The sequence below is a fragment of the Dryas octopetala genome, chromosome 1 (genome assembly GCF_963921425.1).
Source record: "Dryas octopetala chromosome 1, drDryOcto1.1, whole genome shotgun sequence".
Classification (NCBI taxonomy): Eukaryota; Viridiplantae; Streptophyta; class Magnoliopsida; order Rosales; family Rosaceae; genus Dryas; species Dryas octopetala.
In genome coordinates, this window is record NC_141366.1 from 5,387,883 (window position 1) to 5,404,676 (window position 16,794).

At 40.0% G+C, this 16,794-nt stretch overlaps 2 protein-coding genes across 5 annotated transcripts; both read right to left on the minus strand.

Moving 5' to 3' along the window:
• Window positions 1–138: 138 nt before the first annotated feature.
• On the minus strand, window positions 139–10,372 carry LOC147296863 (homeobox-1). Of its 3 annotated transcripts, none has more exons than XM_086230181.1 (18): window positions 9,569–10,372; window positions 9,016–9,468; window positions 8,505–8,584; window positions 7,066–7,467; window positions 6,897–6,986; window positions 6,655–6,819; window positions 6,310–6,532; window positions 5,963–6,063; window positions 5,461–5,547; window positions 5,208–5,360; window positions 4,953–5,108; window positions 4,664–4,873; window positions 3,833–4,534; window positions 3,194–3,748; window positions 2,183–2,815; window positions 1,994–2,098; window positions 1,479–1,742; window positions 139–1,230 (listed from the first exon to the last, which is right to left on the minus strand). In XM_086230181.1, the coding sequence occupies exons 1-18, from the start codon at window positions 9,720–9,722 to the stop codon at window positions 466–468; spliced, it is 5,298 nt and encodes a 1,765-aa protein (XP_086086307.1). In that variant the 5' UTR covers window positions 9,723–10,372; the 3' UTR covers window positions 139–465. The 3 variants fall into 3 exon arrangements, with proteins under 3 accessions (XP_086086307.1, XP_086086306.1, XP_086086304.1); XM_086230180.1 differs by having other exon boundaries at window positions 139–1,233; window positions 8,505–8,581; window positions 9,569–10,370; XM_086230178.1 differs by having other exon boundaries at window positions 139–1,233; window positions 9,569–10,370.
• A 2,215-nt stretch (window positions 10,373–12,587) lies between these two features.
• APE2 (Glucose-6-phosphate/phosphate translocator-like protein) lies at window positions 12,588–15,739 on the minus strand. 2 transcript variants are annotated; one of them, XM_086248987.1, is made up of 12 exons: window positions 15,407–15,739; window positions 15,234–15,308; window positions 15,067–15,132; window positions 14,838–14,916; window positions 14,573–14,693; window positions 14,350–14,445; window positions 14,043–14,155; window positions 13,855–13,932; window positions 13,637–13,753; window positions 13,320–13,419; window positions 13,088–13,188; window positions 12,588–12,891 (listed from the first exon to the last, which is right to left on the minus strand). In XM_086248987.1, exons 1-12 carry the CDS (start codon window positions 15,658–15,660, stop codon window positions 12,874–12,876), a joined length of 1,218 nt encoding a protein of 405 aa, XP_086105113.1. In that variant the 5' UTR covers window positions 15,661–15,739; the 3' UTR covers window positions 12,588–12,873. The 2 variants fall into 2 exon arrangements, with proteins under 2 accessions (XP_086105113.1, XP_086105119.1); XM_086248993.1 differs by having other exon boundaries at window positions 15,402–15,542.
• Window positions 15,740–16,794: the final 1,055 nt, after the last annotated feature.

A 16,794-nucleotide genomic window follows, 5' to 3' on the forward strand; every position in this document is an offset into this window, starting at 1 on the left:
AACCCATAAATTCCCAATTAGTCATAATCATAACAATCGCATTCTCAAAGAGTATACAATCCATAAAACCATAATATTGTAAAACCAATATACCACCCATAAAAAATTACTTTGTATACAATCTTCTATAAAATGACATTTGCAGTATAACTTGCTCAACCTTTTTATTAGGTAATGTTTGTTACACGCTTGCATGACTTACACGTTACACCGCAGAGGCGCAGACCTATTGCAGTACATCTATCCAATACTTCTATCTGGACTATCCAATAATGATTTCATCCATAAACTAAAAAAAAAAAAAAAGGTAATAATAATAACAAAAATGAAGAAGATTTGGTGGAGGCCAATATTGATTTCCAATACCAGGATGAGATCAGCCGCTGTTGATGCTGCAATATCAAAAAGTACATTGCAGCCAGCATAAACTCGGATGCTTACACGGGCAATATAGATTTTGGCACTTCAATCACTATAGTCATCTGAATCTGCTGAATCTGTGCCATCATCATTTCTATTCCTGTCTGGTATTTCATCCGAGGCATCACTCATATCTACATCCCCCTCTGAATCTTCCTCTCTCACTTCTTCAATACCATTATTGTCATCTTCAGAAGCATCCATATCCTCATCACTCGCTTCTAGTAGACCCCTGTTCCATCCACTGGAGGTCCCATCAAATCCAGCATCCCATTTTTGTTGTTCATATCCCACTGCTTGTTCATCGTCGTCAGATTCCAATGCCTCTTCTGCTTGTTCATATCCCTCTCCTTGTTCATCACCTTTCATATGGATCATATCAATCTTTTCATCATCCCAGTCCTCACCCAAGTTTCTCGGAGATGCCCCTCCACTTTCAGGGCTACTGCGTATGTCAGTCATACGGCCCATCAGTGTACCCTCGACAGCCCTGTTCTTTGTTCTCCTCTTTCTAACAGTTCGGCGACCCCGTCCACTCCCTTGCCCCTGTGTTTTTCGTCCCACCGGTCTAAACCCTTGATTTAAAGTCTCATTACCCCTAATGTTTCGCCGATTTGCGCCAGATTTGGAATCATTCACTTTTCTCTGCAACTTTTTACCACGTCCCTGCTCACGACCTCCTCGCCCACGTTTAAAGTTTCGTGCACTTTTCAGGTGAGTAAAGTTCTCTTCCCTTATGTGTTCATTGTGGTCTACTTCTGTTAGCTCAATCTCTTTATCATTCCTCAGAGGAGTAAATCTCACAGGAAGCTTCTGTGGACAAGGAAAAGCACATTCAGAAACACCACTTGTCCAATGACAAGGTGAAACTTTGTAATTTTGTATAAACACCAGCAACATCAATTCAACTTACATCTGTGGATAGCAAATTCTATACAAGACTAGAACTGCAGTCTTAAGGATTTCATAAGAGTTGTATTTTTGCAAAAAAATTGTGTGCATTTGTGTCAGTAATATTACCCTGAATGAGAGCAAGAGGAAAGAAAAGGAAAACTCACAATATATTCTCTGGCTTCCTTGTCCCCATTGGGCTCAGGTTTCTCATGCTGTATATATGTAATTGATGAATCCATCTCATAAAGTCTCAGGGCCACAGCTGCAGTCGTATGTGGTACCCAAGGAAGTAAAGGAATTGATCCAGAGTCTAGATAATCACGAACAGCACCCCCTGACTGTTTGCAGGAGCCCAGCAATTCATCTGTCACTGCAAAATTTGATGACAGAAAGTCCCGCTTCATTGCAGTCTCTAACAAGGACAATATCTGCAACGAAGTTGGTAAAAAATGAGCAACTCATCATATAAAAAATTTGTATCAGGAATAGAAGTATCATGCACCATGCTAGCATTGGTTCAATCAATCACTGGTGAATATAATAAAACAGAGAAAAAGCACATGATGTTTCCATTTTTCTTGTATATTTAAAATCAGGAAAAAATTTATCGTTGGCCAGAATTTAGTGGATCATGATATAGGTTCAATCATAAGAACAGAGCTAGAAAAGGTAGGAAAACCTGTAGAAGTTCTTCGACTGATGATGATGCATTCAGTTTCGCACCCCACGTCTTTCGACGTTCCTCTGTCCAAAACGATTGAAGTGCTTCCGGTGGAACAGATACCTGTCAATCAAAATGTGCATGATTTATAGGCCAAACTGAAAATCAACCATGGATGCATTAGATGCAAGGTTGTTAGTATCTCACCTCAACAAGAGCTATCAAGGCCTTGAGCAATCTGCTGGCCAAGGGAAGAGAAGTACCTGGAATATGGGTATCCCAAGGTTCCAACTTCCTCTTATCTTTACATTGAATTACATGCTCGGAAAAGTTAAAATTTTTAGACACAGCACCAAAAGTCTGATGGCATAAACCGCAATGGGAATCTTCAAAGTAATAGCAACTGAGGCAGACATCACAAACATCAAATAGCGGTCCGCATCTCTTTTTCCCATATTTCATGGCATATAACGTAGATGAATTGAAGCATTCCTTCCACATCCACTTCTGAAAGTCTTCATACCTTCTCAAGGCAGACCTTTTCTCAGTTTCATTTCTGTCAAGCTCAATTCTGAAAGAAGAGGAGGTCTCAGCTGTATCAGAATTCAAAGCACAAACAGTACTGCCAGGGCTGTCAAAACCAGAAGGGCAATCAGGACTAGAATCCATTTCATCAGCTTCATTTTTAACATGGATTTTACTTTGGCCTGCAATGCTAGGACAATTCACATTTCTCCGAACATTTTCCTTGAAGGATGCCTCAATCTTTTGCAACATTAAGCGTAAATGGGATTCCCTAATCCCCCGAGAGTCCAGAGACGTCAAAAGGGCATCAAAGGCCTACGCAAACAATGGATTCAACAGATTATAACAATGAAGAAATGCAAGGTTCTAATCAAATATAATTATAAACAATTGGGACAAAAGAATGTTTGTTCTCATTCAGCATCAGCAACATATTTATTAAGAAGAAAATAAGAAATCAACTTTGCTCAGAAGCAAACCATGCGTATACCAACTTAGATCAGTCCTATTCACTTAAAAAGGGATGAAAAGGTCAACAATGGTTATTCCTAAGAAGGGTGACATGTGGCTCAGTGCATAACCATCAACATTATTCACCGCTACAGTATAAAAGCCAAAACACACACACACACACACACACACACATGAGAATGAGCCCTGAAACGGATCATATAACTGTAAGCATTTAAGTACCTCATCGGTGTCAATAAGCCTCCAATTTCCCTTGTTTAATTCAATAAAAATCCTGCCCGAACCAGGATCATTGCTTGATGCAGATGCAACAAATTGCCAGTATCGATTATGCCTGCGATCTTGACCGAGAGGCAGAGACCTGTATGCATACATCTCTTCTGCTCTATGTGCAATATATGACTTCAACTGTGAGCGTGACCTTTTTGATGCATATGCAAGTTGCTGAGTTAAAAAGTTTTCAGGACCCATGGAAATATCTTGAGCTACTAAGCTCCTTTCAACAGGGACATCGTTAAGGTGATTCTGAACACCTTGTGAACCATGAATTGACTTTTGATTTTCTGTAGTGCCTGGGGATGCTTCATTGTTTCTATTATCAACATCCAGAACAGGACTTTGGCTGCCCTCCGCTCCGGTAACTTGTGTTTCAGCTTTGCCTCCCATAATAGATGGAAAGTCTAACTTACAAACATTCTCTTCTTTCAGGCGACTTTTATCAAGCTGTGCCTCTGCCCACATTTGCTTCTTAAGAGCATTTGCAGCTTCTAAGCGATCCTGTTGAACTCTTGGTGTCAAATATAGCACAAAAAAGACAACAATATATTGATTTTCACAAATTTGAAAAAAAAAAAGTTTTACCTCAAGAACAACACGGATAGAGTTTCCTTCATTTGCAACACCAATTAAGGCAACAAGGGCATTAAGACGCTCTTCCACACTGAGATCAGAAAATTCACCTTCTGTAAGCCCTTGAACCCATGATTCACCTGACTTGCTTTCATCAATCTCCATATTTTCTTGACCAAGACTACTAGCACTAATATCTACACCAGAAACACACTGCTTGGAGGAAGCACTTGGACAGTTTGCATCTTTGAAACCACTCATGGGGGAAGATGAAACGTCCTTACCAAACTCATTTTGCAAATTTAATGCAACATCATTGCATAAATTTTCCTTGCCATTTTCCGAGAAAGTAATTACTTCATTATAATGCTCAGGGGATTTCTTTACAACTGATGGAGTAGCTAAGTCATCAACTTCAGGATCCTCATCAACTTCATCACATTCAGAGTCTTCATCTCTTTCAACCTCATCTGCGTCATCTCTTTCAACATCATCGGCATCTTCAGCAGCTAAAAACCCATTTTCAAATATTTGAACTTTCTTCCTGGCTGCAGAAAGTATGGCCTCAGCATCAGCGGGATCCTTTCTGTAAGCAGCTCGTACACGATATGTTGAAGGAGCTATTCTTTCGAAAAGCTTAGTATCTCTTGTCAAAGCAACAGAAATTGAAGCCTCTGGGGTCTTGCTTGTTGTCAGGTCCCGAAGGCCAGATTTCTTCCAGCAAAAGAACAAATAACAGACAGATAAAAAATCAAAATCAGGAAAGAGGCAAACAAATTTCAATACCACAAAGATTTAACTCTTGTCACAACAGAGATTCTGTCAACATTAATTTAAACTCACCTGAATCTTGTCTGCAAGTTCTAACACAGTTAATCCCTTGTTTCCCTCAAGTGAAAGGACATGAAAAGCTGCAAATTTTACAGTTCCAGGAGTCAACCGATGTCTAGATCTTCGTGGAGCTAATAAGCCTTTTTCTTGCATTATTCCAAATGCATTTTCAGCTGCTGAACCATTGCGCAGAGTAGAAATTACATCCTGACAGCCTTTACCCTGCAAGTCCAAGGGGTACCGTGAGTCTTGATTTTCTTCCCAAAAAATAAAAAATATACTAAAGAATTGAAAAGGGAACCTCATCATTATCAGGCAAGTATGACCATGTGATATTCCTTTTCTTCAACTGAGGCCCAAAACCAGCAGACAGTGCTAATTGCCGGAATATTTCAGGCCATGTTAGCAGATTTAAGTGCCGCTGCCAGTTTCGTATATCAAAGCCCCATGCATATGCCTGAAACAGAGAGTAAAAATCAATAAATTTGATAAACAATTAGGAAAAAAGAATGAAATGAACAAAAAAACACGAAGGCATGCAGAGAGAGGAGATTACTCCTTCAACAATATGTGGATGTCCACCTCCAGGATTAGCAGCACCATTTTGATTAATTCCTAATCCAGTAGACGGCGTCCTTGCAACATCTTCAATATCTTTTATAATCAACCTCAAGAGGGCAACATGAATCTCTCCTAACAACCTTGAATCCTGATATCAACATGATACAAAATCTAAGAGCGGCAAGAAACATATGAAAAATTAATTAGAATGCCAAATTTTGAAATATAAGAACTCATTGGTGGCTCACATAGTCATGAAAAGCTTGAACAAACTCATCAAGAGTAAAAGGCCATAACTCGAGAACATCAGCAAAAGTAATCAAAAATCTCCAAACCTGTCAAACACCATCATAAATTTAATCATCAAAATTGGAGGCATTAATTCACAATATCAGCATAAAAAGAATCTAGTAAAATTAACATGCATATGACCTTACTGGAGTTTTATTATAACTACACAGGTAAACTAATGACCACGAGAATAACATGCCAGTCAGAGCATATTGAAACTTTCATTTCTAAATACAGTCAAATACAAAAAGAAACTAGTAAACACAAGCAAAAACAGGAAGTAGAAAGAGCCACCACGAGACTATCACAGAAAATAGCCAGAGTCTGGACCATAGATATTACTGGCCATGAAGCATACACAAGGAAATTATGTAACCATAACCCATACAAGAATATAGAGTATATCACACATATAGTGTATTTTAAAATCTCATGTAGAAGGAAAAAGGAAGGACTCACCATGAGAAAGTTACCAATATTCTCTTCTGAATTGATCCACGGCTGAACTGCAAATGGTCTTTTCAATTGCACAGACTTTGGTGGAAATGTAGCCAGATGACCTAAAGGACAAGAACAATGTTGTCAGAAAAATTTGTAGAGTTACTACAGAAAATAATGAGACAAAACAAATGAAGACAATCTCATGATCAAACAAGATAATCTGATATTTAAAATCAATAGAGAGTTTGAAAATACTGATGCATGGTGCACAGGGTAAAAAAAAAAAAGTATTCATGTTTTGCGTACATGAAAAGAATAAAAGAAAAGAATAAAATTCTTGGCGAAGAATGCTGACCAAAACCTACCTCTGAATGCATCAAGGTTTTGCAAGGTGTCAAGATCAATACAAATTATTGAGGATAATCCCTTGCTTGCAGCAGCCAACTCCATTAGTTCTAGTTGCTCATCCTCAATAAGCTCCATAGATTCTTTAGCTAGTCTGCGTGCAGTAGCCTTCTCAAGTGCAGCTTTGCGTCTCACTGCCTCTCTCTCTTTGCGAAGCTCTTCCTTTTGCCTCCTTTTCTCAGCCTGCAAGATGAACCCAGGAGAGAAAAAGAAAAGGGCAGAGAGGAACAAGAATTTATCATTTTATGCTATAAAAATAACAGATACATAACAAACACGTTGCATTAGTAGGTCCTCAAGCTTACTCTAATATGTTCTTTCTGCAAAAACTTTTCCCTTCGTTCGATTTCACGTTTTTGCTCACGCTTTGATCTCTCTTCCTCTCGCTGCCTTTCACGCATCAACCTCTCTTCTTCCTTTCGTCTCTCACGGTCTTGCCTTTCCATTTCTTTCTTCATTCGTTCCTCATTCTATTAATAGAAAATTCAAAACATCAGCATACAAACTGCTATACTCCGGCACAAATATTTATGACTTGAAATAGAACCTTTCTCCTAAGAATATCTTGTTTCTCCAACTCCTTCCGGATCCGAACCTCATGAGCTTCAACTTCTTTAGCAATTCTAGCTTCTTCACTCTACAAGAGGCAACTATTAAGATAAATACTTGGTTCAGAAAATATACTTTTCAAATAAAATTCAAGTGCATAAATATACCTTGCGTTTCCTCTCCATTCTCAGCATAGTGTCATTAATTTGACCATCAGACAATACATTAGAGTTTTCCGGAGCAATAATAGGGGGATCAGTATACTGAGTATTCATTCTAACGTTAGTATAGGAGTCCCTTTGTGGAACACAGCTATCATCACCAGGAGATGGAAAGGCCACTGCTTGCCGCTCCTGCTGAGACAGAAGACGAACTCGCGACCCGTGACCATGGACACCATGAACCCTTGACAACTGTTCATTTCCAACTGCAAATGATGAAGTTCTGGCAGTTGGACCATCAATTGCTGAATCATGAAAATGAGATTGAGGGGCTTGTGCATATGCATCGGACCGAATACTGGAGTGGTCTTGAAGAAATGGATATTCATGGTGCACCCTTGGAGTAGCCTGAGATGAAGCTCATACTAATTCAATATGTTGAGCAACAAGAAATTGAGTTGCACAAGTATTCCACAGCACTAAGACTATAGATACATCAAAAAAAGATAAGAGTGCCAACAGTACAATCTAAACTCCCGTTACAGGGAGAAAAGGGGATGAAAGGAAGAAAGACTATCTAGACAGTGAATAATAAGTTGTTTTGGATATCAGTCATGCAACAAAACCTGACCTTAAATTACCCTCAAATATTGAAGTTAAGAAGATTGAGACAGGGCTACAAATACTCTTGCTAAAATTTCAAACTGGGACTTCTTGCAGCCTTTTCAATCAAAAAAGAGTTATGAAAACTGGGCAGGAAAAATCTAGATACTGCTGCAGTCATCTCACATTACTCATGTGAGGGGATAGCAAAACAAGAATAACACCACCTACCCTAAGTTTGTCCAACTCCCAACAAAATAATAATTTTTTCCTTTTCACAGGTTAAGTGACTCGCCATAAAGTAATATTGTCAAATATAAGGCACAAAAGCAGCAGACTTCAATAGAAAAATTATGTAGGAAGCAGCTAGTACTAGCTAAGTTGCCAGAATACCTAGTCAAGGCTGCTTCTGAGGATACCTAAGTCAATACAGAACCAGAGAACTTCTCGAGAAATGCAACTAAAAGAAACAAGCTTGAGAACCAGAGGGGAATTATTAAGATACGGTGCATTTATCTTATGATTATATGATAGAAGAGAAAAAATATTCTCTATTTATTTCAAGACATCACATCATTTGAAAAAAGTATATGTTTAGCAGAGTTTGTTAGCAGAAAAGGTTATGGCACACTGGAAAGCAGGAGAACAAGGTACTGGCATATTTATTCGTTAAAAGAAATCAAATGGAAGTTTCCCCTCCCATTTAAAGGATGCATCATACTAATAAAAAACCAATACATGGTGGTTTGCCAGCATCTTATATGGCAGATGTTATCCATCATAACGCATGCCATCATACAGTGCATAAAAAACTATCATTCTAACAAAGAAAAGAGACAGACTTTATTTGGTTTTGCATCATGGCGCTCATATAATTTTCCCTCCAAGGCATGGGCAGTCCGCTTCTGCTGCTCTGCAACTGCTTCACCAAGCACAAAATCAAAAGGGAGTTAGCAGCAAACCGATTGCATACGACATTCATACAACAGGGAAAAATATACTAGGGTAACAATGAAGCTTTTATTGAGCACTAAATCGTATGTTTTTGCAACTTCCTGATTCCAAAGCAACTATTTTGGGTAATACTCAATACTCAATACAAGATGAGAAATTTTGTAACTCTAAATGATTAAACACAGGGAAAAATTAAGTCATCAAGATATTTTCAGTTTATCTTAGAGAACGAAGTACAAAGTACAAATATACTTCAAGAAAGACAGACCACGATAGACTAACTGAACAACTATAAGCACAAAATTCTCCACATGATGCAGCAATCAAACCCATATAAGTCATGTGCATGGATTTATTGAATTGAGCTGCATAATCAATCAGAACGCCCAAAAGTTATACCTATAGGTGCCCCGAATGCATCAGGGGGCAAGGGATCGAACTCTATCCCGAGAACTGGCCCGTCTTCCCTCAATGGCTCTCCCAATTGCGCTTCCACGCAAGCAATGGCTCTAAGCTCCAATATCGACTGCGGAGACTCGTAATACCTCCTCCTCATTGGCATATCGTCACCCACACTCCTAGACACCACATTCCGCAACTCCGTATGACCAAACGGACTTGAGCCAGAGCCCGAACCCGACCCATAATCGCTACCCGGCTCAGACCCGTGCCCCAACTCATCATTAGGAGGTTCTGGCAAAGCCGGTACTGATTTCCGCGCCTTCTTCGGTGGACCCCCTTCCTTCTTGTCCTTCAACCTTCTGTGACAGAACCACATCTGCAACTGCCGATCGGAAAGCCCTAATTTCTCCGAAAGCTCCGCCCTAATCGACTCCGATGGGTACGTCTCCACTAATCAAAACCCCAAAAAAAAGAAAACAAAATTCAATTTTCACAGACAGACATACACAAAGTCAAAATCAAAGTTAGAAAGCTAAAGAATTGAACGTACAGGCATAGGCTTTCTCGAGGGTTTCAAGCTGAAACGGCGTCTTCATCTGGCGCTTGGGCTTGCTCTGTCCCTCACTGGAATTATTGAATTTACTATTACTATTATTGATTTCATGATTTTGTTTCTGATTCTCTCCCTCTGAAGCACCCTCCATTGATGAACTGAGACCAAGATCTGGGCAGAAAGCTTCTTCCTTCAAAGCTTCAAACCCTAGAATTCCCAATCCTCATGGACAACGGAAACAAACAAACAACCACGAATCTGATTTCTCTTTTTCTCTCTCTTTCTTCCTTTAAACAAAAACACCGTAATAGTCAAGGAAGAGATTGAGATTGAGAAAGAGAGAGAGGCGTTGGATTATCATGATGGTGGAATAATAAGCATAATATGAATAATAAATAAATGTGAATTACGGGATTGACATGAAAAAATGACAACAAGAACAACAACAATAATAATATCAAAAAATAGGAAAAGGCAAAATCAGGAACATAAAACCAACAGTCTTTCCTCACTCTAATTCCACCTTCCATAATTTTCTTTTTCTTATTTTCTTTTTCACTTTTCTATTTATTTTCTTTTCATTTGGTCTTTTGTTTTTTAATTCGATGGTAGTTTCAATTTTGTGTCAAACCAGCCCTTTCGAGTTTTAATGTTGTGAATTGTGATTGGGCTAAAACACAAACCCAACAAAACGATTTTTTTTTTCTTTTATTTTTGTGTTTTTGTTCCAGTCAGCGAATGCAAAAGACTCCTTGCGTTACAGTGTTTGTTATAACTTATAATTTTGGTTGATTTTTTTTTTAAGGTTCTTCACGTTTTTTCTAATTTTTTTTTCTTTGTTTTTTTCTTGAGTGAAGTTAATGCAGCATGTGTGTGTTTTCGAAGCCTCTGTTTGGTGGTTTGGGTTTTGTGGGATCATTGGGTCTGATCTTTGGGTGCGAGAATCGAGCGAACGTTTCCGGTTTGCTGTGGTGGGCCCCCCTGTCTGCTTTGGACATCATTGGGCTGGGCTTTGGACATTAGCAATTTATATTGCCAGAGGAATTAGCAAGGGGGGGGGGGGGGTGTTTATTCAGACCACCTAAAAATGTTGAGTTCACCACCCCATTAATTTTTTACCCATTTTTGTTCATTTTGCCCCTGCATAAAAAAAAAAAAAAAACTCACCCTCCAATTTGGCCGGCCACCCCTCCCAGCCCTCCCCGCCGCCGGAGCGACCCACCCCAGCCTTCCCCGTCGCCGGCGCGACCCAACCCAGCCCTCCCGGCCGCCGGCGCGACCCACCCAGCCCTCCCCTGGCCCGATCTCCCTTCGCCCGATCTCTATTCCCTCTTTGCCATCTTCTCTCTCTCCCCTCTGTCTGCCTCCATCCCTCACCGGACCACCATGGGTGGCCGGCGCGACCCCCGATCTGGAGGTTTATGGGGTCGCGCCGGCCACCTATGGTGGTCATCAGTGAGGGAGGGAGGCAGACAGAGGGGAGAGAGAGAAGATGGCAGGGGAGGGCTGGGTGGGTTGCGCCGGTGGCGGGGAGGGCTGGGTTGGGTCGCGCCGGCGGCGGGGAGAGCTGGGAGGGGTGGCCGGCCAAATTGGAGGGGTGAGTTTTTTTTTTATGCAGGGGCAAAATGGGCAAAAATGGGTAAAAAATCAATGGGGTGGTGAACTCAGCATTTTTGGGTGGTCGGAATACCCCCCCCCCCCCATTAGCAAATTCTCACATTGATCATTAAGTTTCTTATATCTAATGGTTAGAATCAACCCACGTTAAAATTCATTGTGAATTGATATTGACTAGTAGATTTGATTGAATGGATAAAGATGGTTGGAAATTTGACAAAATGCACGTTTCTAAATTCTAATCGCATAAAAGTTAAATCCAAGTGATCACAAGAATGCAAGAATTTACTCTCAAGTCAATAACTAATTAAATTCTAATAAACACTTGATGTAAGAACTTATTGATAACTTATCTAAGGAGTCATTCTTTAACGCGAAGTGTTGTTACGAGATCATTGCAAAATGTGAGAGAGCGTTCAAACGTTGGACCATAAGTGTGTGAACATTCTCTCATATTCTGCATTAATCTTGCATTTATCGTCACGTATTAGAGAAATTTTTTAGGTGCAAATTCTTAACATAAAGTACTCTTTTAAATTGCTTATGACATGGGCAGAACACCAAAAAGGGTCACAAAGCTAGGCAAAAATACATCTTAATGGGCACTAGAACAGACAAATATCAATACCCAACCCTTAATAATAGAAGGATCAAGAGTAAGGCCAGCAGAGACTAAGATGCCTAATTGGAAGTGTGCTTTCATTTGGAAGATGCGTATCCTACCCAAGATCCAACTGTTCCTTTGGCTCTTAACTTGTGCCAAGCAAATGCTAAAAGACATTTAGCAGAGGATGCATCCTACCCTAACTGTAGTGGTCCTAAACTATCTTTTTGAAAGGTCCTTACCCTTACGGCCTTACCCCTGCATGAGTGGCTAAGACACAAGTTTTTAGGTCTCGAGTGGAGGTCAGTGTTTGCCTTCTCAATATAATACACATTGAAGTGGCACAATAAGAATTTATTTTACCCATCTTTCAGTTTAACCCCTGCCATTCACCTGGACACAAGTTTGGTGATAACAGCTTAAGTTTGGGCCATTCACTTAGGCCTCCAAGGCTCATAGCAAAGTGTGGAAGCAGGCCGAGGACTCAAGGTGAACATGGTCTAAGTGAATAGCTGACTCTTCCTCTGTGGTGAACATGGTCCAGAAGTTACTAGTACTTTCATTTGCCAAAAGTTACTGTTGCCCCTTAACCTGACTATGACCTGAATATGATAGCATTATATTAGCAGTCGAAACAAAGACATGCATGTTTCTTCTTAAGTCTCACTTGTACATCTCCTCTCCTTTCCTCCAAAGCATTACTTTAGTTTAGAATCATTGAATATCTACACAATATATATATATGTGTGTGTGTAAATTGGGAATTTAAAGCATGTTTGTGCACATAACAATGTATTGACTCAAATATAAAATCTTTATTCTGTTAACCCTTTTTGGGCTTCCATACTAAGAGCTCATTATGAAAGACAGATAAAATTGATACATTATTTCCAGTCAACATGAGACCATTGCAAATTAGAATGTGTTTGTTGTACTCTCAATCAATGGAAAAAAAAGGGGAGAGGGGGAAGGGGAAAATAAACAATCACATGGATAATAGATACTCAATTTGCCATTTCTTCTGAGGGGAATTTATGAAATTTACAATGCAAGATTTCCCTTGTCCATTCTTCCTGTCTGCTCATGCAGCTTTCGCTTGCTGGGTTTAAGGAAAAAAACAAAAGATATTAGACAGATAATTTGGGTGAAATACCGACTCATGATAAAGGGTGCATATAGTTTGTAACAAACATGTATGAATGCAGAAATTAGATGAAAGAGACTATTGTTTGTAACAAAATGTATTTCATAAAACTGCAACATGCACAAACTAAATTTAGCTATATCTGACTCACTCGTTTCTCTTCTTCTATTTGGGCCTTGATGTAAGAGTAGATTGCCACTCCTGCAATTGCAATGGCTGTTCCAATGCCAGTTTGTGTTGAAATCTTGTTACCTGCAAGCACCAGAATGTTATAAAAAGGAAAAAAATTTGAAAATCTTTACAGATCCAAAAGAAAAAAGTTGAAGTCAGGAACGAAGAAAATCAAAAGCGGAATCAAGCTGAAGAAAAGATTAAAACATTACCAAAGATCAAGATTGAGAAGCCAATCACAAACACACGTTTCAACACATTTCCAACTGCATGTGTAAGAGGTGCCACTCTCTCCAGGGTGTTGGTGGCCAGCTGATAATTTATAAACAATAATCATTCTTATGATTTCATAACAGGATACTGAACAACTTACAAAACAATGAACGACAATAACAGAAAAAAACTATTCATTGGCTTAATTCAAAAGGGTAAAACTTACATCAACAGTTGAGTTATCGTGAGAAGATTATCCTTCTATCAAAGTCATACAACCATAACTTACCGTAGATGGTAAAGAAAAAACACGTACCTGATTGTAGAGATGGTAAAACAACCCCACCCAAAAGAGATCAGTAACGAACTTGACAAGACCTACTTTAGCAATTGCATCACTAAAGCCAGACTTAAGCAGTTGAGGTCCCTCTACCTATAATATGAGACAGGACATGGAACCACAAATATTCATCAAAACTATTATTTCAGTTGCAGAATCAAACTTCCAGGGATCACAAGTGAAGTTTTACTTACAATGAGAGCAGGTGGAATGCAGACAAAGAGAGCAATGATTGAAATATAGGCATAGAGATTTGTACTATCCATATCAGTCTGCAAAAATAATAAAAAAGTTATAAAGCAATCCTTAGCTCACCATGTCTGAGCAGCCTCGTCTGTCCTATTCAAAACAAAAGGCCAACAAAAGTATCAGAAAAGCTCACCATGGCTTTCTTTGAATAGATACTCCTATAAGTAAAGGAGATATTTGAAATCATAGCACTAATGAAGCCGGTCCAGTTGAACGACAACTCAGTCAGTGATGCCATTGACACACCTGCATTTTAAAAACATGGAATGCATAGTGCTGTGGTAATTCATTTTCATGGCTCATAGTTTTTCGGAATCTGCATGATGTACAATTTTCGATTGAAATTCTATAAATCAAGTATCAAGTCCTAAAGGGGTTGGAACTAGAAAGGTAGCAATGGAGCTAGAAAAAACTGAATGAACACAAAGAGAAGAGCATACCAAGAACAACAGGAGCCAGGGATAGCCAAAGAGACAAGGGTATTGGTTGTCCGAGTATAAATTGAGAAGCAGAAGCATTGAAAAATGGCTCAAGAGCTGAAACAAATAAAAATTCAATGTTAATGCAATAACTAAAGTGCACTTGATAAACATTGGTTATACTAACACATAATCATTTTTCCTTCTCCCAAATCTGTTAGAGCATATATATCTGTTGTTTCACCTTTGATTGTATGTGTGAATGAGACAGCAACGGCTGCAAATGAGACATTGCTGGTGACGTGGCCAAGTGCATGGCACACTGCAACAGGGAGCAGCAGCTTCAATTGCTTGGAGTCCATAGGCTACATGGAGAGAAACACCAGTCACATGACATTTACCAATAAAGAAGTAAGGACGGTATGGTCATTGTACATTACTTATTCTTTTTTTTAAATCAAAATTAATAAATTATGTATGAGTTATGGGCTTGAAGGGGTTTCACTTACAGCCCGTTTAGGAAGGCCCACGGCCCAGCTGATCAAACAGTACACCACCCCGACACCCAAGTGCACGACTGATACAAAACTGCACAAACAACAAAGTTTCTCTCATCGGATGTCGGAAAATGACTAGAACCGCGCAGGTTATCGAAAATATGTACGACCTAGCTAACGTGCGCCTAAACAATGAACACGTGTTATCCTACGCATAGCATCTGATAAACGGCACACTTACTACGGATACGGGAAGTAATTGTAGATCTTCTTGTTCATGATGTTGAAAATCACGTTCAGAAAATACCTGCGCACGACCGAGGACATCTTCGTAGTTTCGAAAATAAAATAAAATAAATATTTAATACAAAACTCTTTCAAAAATCAACGGTTTCAGCTGACAGTTACCACATGAAGAAGAAGAACCCGGTAAGGAGAGCCGGGTACTTGTCGAAAAACCCGACCGGCGCGACCTTCGCGTCCCTGCAAGAACACCGAGTCAGACAACAAAAAAGCATTCGTTAGTTGGGGGCTGACGTGGGCGAGTCAGACCGAGTCAGAACGGATGAAACGGACCTCACCCGGCGGAATCGCTCCCTTCAGCTGGCGACGACGCGGCGGCGAGGCACGGCCGGAGAATCTCCCGCCTCGACGGAGAGCTCTCGAGCAGCAGCGCTGGGCGGAGCTGCCTCCCCAATATGACGTTCCCGCCCTCGCCGACGGTGCCGATCGGGCGGGCCGAGGCGAACGAAACGGCGGCGTTTTCTCTCGGAGATCTTCGCAGCTGCGGGACGGCCGCAAATGCAGTGGCGCGTGATAACACTCGCGACTCCATGATTGTTGAGGGGAAAGAAGATAGAGAGAGGGAAGTGTGGTTTGGGAGTGAGCTCTTATTCTGAGTACATAAACAGCAGAGGCAATTCGAACCGTTTTAGTGAGTCCGATAGCGGTTAATTGCTTTTGGTTTCATTCGCTTCGGGTCTAATCGGGTACAGCGCGAAACACGTAAACAAAATACATCCATGTGTGCGATTGGATGAAGAGATTGAGTGGTCAAATCGGAGGGTGTGGTGAGGTTGGGGAGGGCGGGATAGAGTGGGGGAGAAGTATGGTGGGGGTGGATATGATATGGGGGGTGCGAGTGTGTGAATCTGATGTGTGAGTGGTGGGGCCGCCTTATCCCCAGCGAAAGGCTTACGAGCAACGAGGACGGTAATGTTTTCAATCCCTTATCGTCTCTGTTTCCTTAATGGCTTAATCGATCCTTATTCCTTTTTTCTTATGCATGTGCACTGTGAATCCGTGATGGATTGATGGTCATCGATCATGCTGTGGTGGGTACTGCTCTTCTTTAACTCTTTGTCACGGGAACAAAATTGTTTCAAGCTTAAAGCTAGCTTTCTTATTTGTGTGCCAAATTAAATTGCATAATTCAATCAATGACAGAATACTCTTACTCAAAAATCAAAACCATATATAAAGATAAATATTTTAAAAAAATATTTGTACATAAAAAATGAAACAAAAATTTCTAAGCAAGTAAGCATAACCTAAAATCACAATGCAGTCCATACAAAACTGACTTTGATCGATATTTTGAAAGCCTGAGGCACTTTAAAAATGGAGAACCTTGACTCTTTACAAGGGGTTAGTTAAATTTGAGACAAGATAGTCCAACTCTAAAACCTTGACTCCGTCCCTAGTCGTCAACAAAGTATAGAACCCATCATAAACAGTAGATTCTACATTCGGACAAGACATCAGATTTGATGCAAACAACAAGTTTTGCGACTACAATTGTTTATTCTTATTAAAGAGAATATTGGACCCGTATGTGAAGCTCTCATAATTAAATAATTAGATTTATGCATGTCCCATTAGTCCCAACCTACAAGCCCAACGCCCAAGCCCAGCTTGACACGATTCAATCTTGGGTGAACTCAACTCACGATTTGTTGGGCCGAATCCA